The 7,275-nt window shown below is 64.2% G+C and overlaps 2 protein-coding genes across 3 annotated transcripts in view; both read right to left on the reverse strand.

Annotated features, from left to right (window-relative positions):
- Nucleotides 1-904, reverse strand: part of TMEM269 (transmembrane protein 269) — a 3,012-nt gene extending 2,108 nt beyond the window's left edge. The window contains exon 1 of one of the 2 annotated variants that reach the window (XR_001524747.3): nt 645-880. Coding sequence is in view for 1 of the 2 variants with exons in the window: in XM_015648100.2 (XP_015503586.1) it covers nt 645-669 (25 nt within the window). In the remaining variant the exon portion in view is untranslated. Of the gene's footprint in view, nt 1-644 lie in introns of both variants that reach the window. The other variant, XM_015648100.2, reaches the window with a different exon arrangement.
- A 1,900-nt stretch (nt 905-2,804) lies between these two features.
- On the reverse strand, nt 2,805-5,959 carry CELA3B (chymotrypsin like elastase 3B). The gene is made up of 8 exons (XM_015648099.1): nt 5,851-5,959; nt 5,697-5,773; nt 5,524-5,621; nt 4,910-5,044; nt 4,694-4,830; nt 4,091-4,236; nt 3,861-4,013; nt 2,805-2,887 (listed from the first exon to the last, which is right to left on the reverse strand). Exons 1-8 carry the CDS (start codon nt 5,891-5,893, stop codon nt 2,870-2,872), a joined length of 807 nt encoding a protein of 268 aa, XP_015503585.1. The 5' UTR covers nt 5,894-5,959; the 3' UTR covers nt 2,805-2,869.
- Nucleotides 5,960-7,275: the final 1,316 nt, after the last annotated feature.

A 7,275-nucleotide genomic window follows, 5' to 3' on the forward strand; every position in this document is an offset into this window, starting at 1 on the left:
CGGGCCGAGCCGGGAAAATCCCCCCGAGCCCCGCACGGGCGCTCCAGCTTCTGCCGGAGCCGGGGATTTTTCGGGGGTCTGAGGCCACACTGGGTGCTGCGCCCCACCTTTATCCCTTAATTTGGGGTGAGTTTGGGACCTTCGAAAGCTAAGTTTTGGGATTTGCCGTCCCTTCCCAGCGCCAGGCAGGCTCGGGGCCCTGGGAACGCTGCGGAGCTGTGGCAGCACCGGATCCCGGCACCTGCGAGCGCCCCCGGGCACGGCCGGGGCTCCCAGACTCGCCCGTTCCTGGCGCTCCTCGCCCCAAAATCAAAGTGTCGGCATGGGAGGGAGTTCCTTAGCCCTGCGCCGCTCCCTTTGCTTTGATCACTACTCTGGGGGGAAAGCAGGTGATTTTGGTTCTTCCCAGGTGCGTTCCGAGGGGGTTGTGCCCCAAGGGCTATCTCACCCCCGCCCAAGGCGCAGGGAAAAGGGGCTCAGCCACAGGAAGGGCAAAGTTAACCTATTTTTTGGGGCCAATTAATGTATTTTACAGTTTCCTGCCCCAATAACCCAATTTTTTCTACTAGTCCCCGACAAACGATGATTTTTAAGGATGGGGGGGCACCTCGCAAAGGGGCGAGCGGCATCCTGGTGGCACTTACCGACCGGCGGTGACACCATCCACATGGCAGCGGCGGCTGTGGCAGCAGTGACAGTGACGCCCCGGCGAGGGGAAACTGAGGCAGGGGCCGCTCAGTGGGGCTCCGTGCAGTGCCGCGTTATATAAGGAAAAGCCTCTCGGGCTGAGTCACCCGGCGGGGGTGGGTCCGGCCAGAGGCCACGGACACGGACACGGGGGGTTCGCAGCCGCTTGGCACCACCGGCGAGGGAGGAGCTGCCCTGGGGGGCCGGGGGGCCATGCCAGGCTCGCAGTGCCCCTGCCAGCCTCCCAGCGCCCCTGCCAGGCTCCCAGTGCCCACGCCAGGCTCACAGCACCGGTGCCAGGCTTGCGGTGCTTGTGCCAACCCTGCAGCGCTGGTGCCAGGCTCGCAGCACCCGTGCCCAGCCACAGCACTGGTGCCAGGCTCGCAGCACCCACAGCATGCCCACAGGAGCAGGAGCAGGCTGGCAGCACCCATGTTGCACTGATAGCCTCCGTGTCACACTCACAGCACGGGTGTCACGCTGATAACACCTGTGCAAGCTCTGGTAACGCTTGGATCGGTCTCACAGCACCAATTCCCACTCACCTTCTGCAAATGTGGACCACCCATACCATGCTCACACCACCTCTGCCAGCCTGCAGCAGGCTTGCACCACCCACACCCAGCTCATGGCACCCACAGCACCCATCCCACACTCCAGCACCCATCCCGCACTTAGGGAACACATGCCAGGCTCTCAGAGCCCATCCCAGGATTGCACCATCAGGCTCACAGCACCCATATCCTGTTCACAGCACCCCTGGCAGCCTCACAGTATTCACACCATGCTTGGTATTGCCCAGGGCAGTCTCACAGCACCCATCCCTCTCTCACAGCACCATCCAACTCCCACAGCACCCATCCCGTGCCCACAGCACCCATCCCACGCTCACAGCACCCATGCCAGGCTCACAGGACCTCTGCCAGGTGTGTGCCACCTGTACCGACAGCGTTTCTGCCCTGCTTGTTACACCCATGGCAGCCTCACAGCATCCACACCGGTCCCGTGACACCCTCACCAGTCCCACAATACCCACAAAAGTCCCACAGCCCCACGCCAGCCCCCTGGCACTGCCACACTCCTGTCCCTGCACCCCACTGCCACGCCAGGGTGGCTGCACCCAAAAGGTGTCACCACCCAGTGCCACCCCACCAAGTGGCAGCAGGGTCATGGCTGGTGCCCCCCAGCCTCACCCCCTGTGCTGGGCTGGGTGACCTTCCCACCACCCTGGACCTCTGCCAGGTGGCCCCAACTTGTGCAAGGGTGTCACGAGCTGGGGGAGCTCGGCCTCCCCCTCCCCTGGAGCAAAGGGCCAGTGATAGCGAGGGGCTGCCGGGGCAGGCGACGCCGGGGCCACCACCAGGAGAGCAAAGGTCCCCGAGGACACGGTGACAAGGGGCCCATAAAATTTATACAGCCCTGCTGCTGGAATTTTCCACCCCGGTCCCAGAGGGAATTGGGGGGTGCTGCAGCACCCACAGTTATGGGGTCCCTGGGTGGGGGGCACCCAGGGGGGTGGGGTCGGTCCCCTCCCTCCCCCCTTTGGGGGTCCCAGGGTGCTGGTGCCGGCGGGGGCGCCGGTGAAAGGGCTCTTTGTTCGCTGGTCACGCGCTGGTGCCGGCGGTTGCGAGGCGACGGCCAGGCCAGGAGGGCCACGGTCATGGGCGTCCAGCCCTGGGGCACCCCAAGGGGGCTGTCCCGCAGCCTGGGGGGGGCCCGGCCCCGTGGGGGGACAGAAATCACTGGGTGCCTGTCACCGTGGCACTGGGGCGATCCCTGTGTCCTCAGGGCACCCAGAGCCACTCTGCTGATGTGTTTTGGGGTGCCTGTGGCAGCAGGGTGCCCACGCCCATGGCACGGGGCACTTTAGGGTGCTTGGCACTGTCACCTGAGTGTCTGAGGCTACACATCCCCATGGCACCCGGGTACCCATCCCTGTGGTGTCTGGGCACCTCTGAGTATCTCTGTGTGTCCATCCCTGTGACACTGGGGTGTCTCTGGGTGCCCATCCCCGTCACATCGGGCACATTTGGGTGCTCCCAGTACTCTCTGCTGGTAATGGTGCAGCCCCTGCTGCCCCCCGACCTCTCCCCAGCACAAGGACAAGGACACACTGGTGCCAGCTGTTGGTTTATTTGGCTGGTGCCAGGCCAGGGGGTCGATGACGAGGACGCTGCCACGCTCAGTTGTCTCTTATGGTCTGGAAGGGAGAAGCTTCTAAGACAGAAGGACAGTACCCCAACACCCTGACACCCCAACACTCAAATAACCCAACACCCCAGCGCCCCATCACCTCAGCACTACGGCATCCCAACACCTCGAGAGCCTGGCACACCAGTGCCCAGCACCTCAGCACCCCAGCACCATGATACCCCAGAACCCAGAGCCCTGGTACCCCGTGGCCCTGGAACCCCAGCCTCAGCATCCCTAAATCCTGGTACACTTTACACCATGTCATCCTGGCACCCCAGCCTTCTGGTACCCCAGTTCCCTAGGACCCAGTACCCTGACACCCCAATTCCCTGGCACCTCAGACCCCAGCACCCCGATACGCTGGTACCCCACCACCCCAGAGCTCTGGCAAACTTGTCCTGGCAGCCCAGGAACCTGGCACCCCAGAGACCTGCTCCCATGGTACCCTCACACCCCGCCCCTGGCCTCCCAACGATTCAGAGCCCTTTTTACCTCAGCTCTGTGACATCCAAGCACCCCAGTGCCATGGCACATCTGTGCCCTGGTACTTTGGCACCCCACTGCCCTGGCACTCCAGCATCCCAGAATCCCAGAGCCCTTCACCCTGCTACTGTGGCACTGGGACAGCTGGTACCCCACCACCATGGCACCCTGACAGCCCCATCCTCTGGTACCCCACTATCAGAGCAGCCCAACCTGGTTTATATACCTGTTTAACCTGGTATACCAGTATCATGGCACCCCAGCGGCCTGGCCCCTTTTCCCCCTGGTGCCCTGGTACCCCTCAGCCCCAGAGCTCTGGTACCCCATTGCCGTGGCACCCAGCACTCTGACATGGCATCCCAATTCCCCGCCACCACGGTGCCCAAGTTTCCTGGCATCCTGACACCATGATATCCCAGTTCTCTGGCACCCTTGCACCCCGACATCCCAGTATCCCATTGCTGGCAGCTCGGGAAGGCTTGCCAGCCTGTGTCCACCTCTGCAATCCAGTCCTCGAAGGCAGACACGCGGGTAAACACGGTGGGTTTCTTGGCAGCATTGCAGCCCAGGGCCGACACGAAGCTGGCGATGCCATGGACCTCCCAGGTCCCATCCTCAGCTTGGCAGTTCAGGGGGCCCCCAGAATCACCCTGGGGTGTGGAATGAGGCAGGGTCAGCACCACAGGGGGCCCAGGATGTGTCCCCTCCGTCCCGGCGCGGTACCCACATTGCATCCAGCCTTCTCAGCACCACCGGCACAGATCATGGTTTGGCGGATGGCCAGGGCCCCCCACCAGTCGGGCTGGGTGCAGTGCTCATAATCCACCACGGGCAGCTCCGCCTCCTGCAGCCGGTCCGGCAGCGACCCTCCAGCTGTGGGATCAGACAAGCCCAGGGTCTGCCCATGGCCCTCCACCCCACATCCATCATCCATCCATCCCTTCCCTCCAACTCTCCTTTACCTCCCTATCCTGCCATCCCTTCCTCCACCTCCCCATACATCCCCCCAGCTATCAGCCCCTCTGTCCATGCCCTATGTTCAACCAATTCTCAGTCATTCCTCATCTCCCCAGTTATTCCCCATGCGTCTCCCCATTTGTCTGTCCCCCATACCTCCCTCCATCTTCCCACCCATTTCCTCATCCAACCCCTCACGATCCCTCCAACCATCCCTCCACATCCCCACCCATCTCCCCATTTCTCCATCCCCCGTCCTTCCCTCCATCTTCCCACCCATTTCCCCATATATCCCTCCATGTCTCCACCCACCTCCCCACCCATCCCTCCGTGTCCCCGTGTCCCTGCCGTCCCTCCCGGTCCCCGGACGCACTGCTGAGCAGTCCCCAGCCGCTGATCACGCAGGGGTACCCGTTGGGCAGGATGGAGCCGGCGGGCGGCAGCCGCCCCACCTGCACCTCCGCCGAGAGCACGGCCGGGCGCTGCAGCTTCATCAGGGCGATGTCATTGCTGCGCACAGGGACTCGGGTCAGAGGGCCGGGGAGGGGACGCGCACGGCGTCCCCAGCCCCCCCGGGGACCCCGCTCACCCGCAGGCCGGGCAGAAGCTGAGCCACTTCGGGTGCACGAAGATGTCGTCGGAGTTCACGGGGATGCGCTGCTCGGGGCCCTCCCCGGCGCTCATGTCGTACTCGCCCAGCACCACCTGGTACTTGAGGGATTTGCTGCCAGGAAAGGTGGGGTCAGCGGGTGCGGGCCTCTCTCGGCATCCCTCCTGCACCCGAGACCCTCGCACGCACCCAGGCGTGCCCTGCACCCTAAATCCCCTCCCGGCACCTCTCCGTGCACCAAATCTGCGCCCAAACTCACCTCCCTGCACCCCGAACCCCCTCCCTGCACCTCCTCATGCACCCACCCCGAGCCCAAACTCACCTCTCTGCCCTCTGAGCCCCCGCCTTGCACCCATCCTGCCCTGCACATCATCCCTGCACCCACTTGGCACTTTTCACCCCATCCATGCAATCCCTCCATGCATGTGCACCCTCAATGCGCCCCCCTGCTCCCCCAATGCCCTCCCTGCTCCCCCAATGCCCCCCCAGCTCCCCCAATGCCCCCCCAGCACCCCCAATGCCCCCCCAGTGCCCCCAGATCCCGTCTGGCACTCGGGACTCGGCCCTGCCGCCCCCAGCCCCGCTGTCCTCACGAGATGCAGTGCGCGGCCGTCATCACCCAGCCCGCAGCGATCAAGGTGCCCCCGCAGGTGTGGCGGAAAGCTCCGTCCCGCTCGTACTGCAGCGAGATCTGCGAGGGGAGACCCCGCTAGGTGCCACCGTCCCCCGGCACGGCTGCCGCTGCCCCGTCCCCCTGTCCCCTCACCTGCCAGGGCCAGCTGTAGGGCTCCGCATCGTGCCCATTGACCACCCGCGAGTCCGGCAGCACCGCGGCACGAGCACCTGCGGGACGCGGCACCGTCACCCACCGGGCACCCACCCGAGCCTGGGGGCACCGAGGGGGTCAGGGGACACCTCACCGCCGGCCACCAGCAGCAGGACGAGGCTCAGCATCGCAGCCATGGCTCAAGTGTGCCTGTCCCGGGCAGCCGGCGGCCTTAAATCCCTGCCCGTATCGATAGCACCCAAGGGCACCCCTGGGAACGGGCACCCGGTGCCCAGCTGGATCTCGGGGGGGGGGGGTTAACATTAACCTTGGCCTTGGGGGGACGTGGCACTGGTACCTGCGGCCCCTACAGATCCCAAACCCCCCTGTCCCTGCTGCCGCTACTACCTCTGTACCCTCTGTGTACCCCCAGAGTGCCCCATATCCCCCCCAGACCCTCCAGTCCCCCAGTGACCCCCACAGTTCCTCTAACTGCTCCCGTGCCCCCCTTAGCACCCATGACCCACTCCCTGTGCCCCCCATAGTCCCCACACCTCTCTGTGTGCCCCATAGCCCATACAATTACCCCAGCACACCACAGCGCCCACAGTTACCTCTGTGCCTCCCAGAGTCCCTGTGACCCCTCTGTACCCTTATAGTCACCATAATCCCCCCGTGCCCCCCACAGTCCCCATATTCCCTGGGCCCGGGTGGCCCCTTCAGGTCTCTCTGGCCCCCATACATCCCTCCCCACCCCCTGGACCCTACAGCCCCCCTGTGCCCCCATAGTCCCCTCTCTACACCCCCGGTACCCCCATAGCTCCCCCCATAGCCCCCACACTCCCCGGTACTCCCAGAGTCCCTATAACCCCCCCCAATGTCCCCCATTGCTCCCAAACTTCCTCACGTGCCCGGGGGCTGTGGGGTCCCCAGGCACCCCAGAATTTTTGTGGAAGTTCCCACAGGAGTCCTTCCTGCCCCTCCAGTGTCCCCACACATTCCCATGACCCTGTAGAAGTTCCCAGAGGTGACCCCTGAGTTCCTATAAAAGTTCCCAGGGGTGTCCCAAGGTGTTCTGATGCATTCCCACGTCCCTGTAAAAGTTCCCAGAGGTGACCCCCATGTCGCTGCATGTCCCCATGACAGTTCCTACAGGCGCTCCAGTGTCCCCACGCACTCCCGTGTCATCCTGCAACTGTCCAGAGCTTGCCCCCGTATCCCCACACATCCTTGTGTCCCCGTCAATGTTCCTACAGGTGCTCCATGGTGTCCTACACCCCATGTCCCTGTAAAAGTTCCCAGGGGTGTCCCCACACACTCCTTATCCCCATGAGAGTTCCCAGAGATGCACCCCGGTTCTCTCCCCACACTTGTGTTCCCATAAAGTTCTCAGGAGTGTCCCATGGTGTCCCCACGCAGCTCCGTGTCCCTGTGCAAGTTCCCCCAGCTGCCCCACGGTGTCCCCACACTCCTCCGTGTCCCAGGAAAAGTTCCCAGGAGCGTCCCACGATGCCCCCGTGCACCCACGTGTCCCAGTATGGGTTTCCAGAGGTGACCACCCGTGTCCCCACGCACCCTC

This window comes from Parus major, chromosome 21 (genome assembly GCF_001522545.3).
Source record: "Parus major isolate Abel chromosome 21, Parus_major1.1, whole genome shotgun sequence".
NCBI classification, from domain to species: domain Eukaryota; kingdom Metazoa; phylum Chordata; class Aves; order Passeriformes; family Paridae; genus Parus; species Parus major.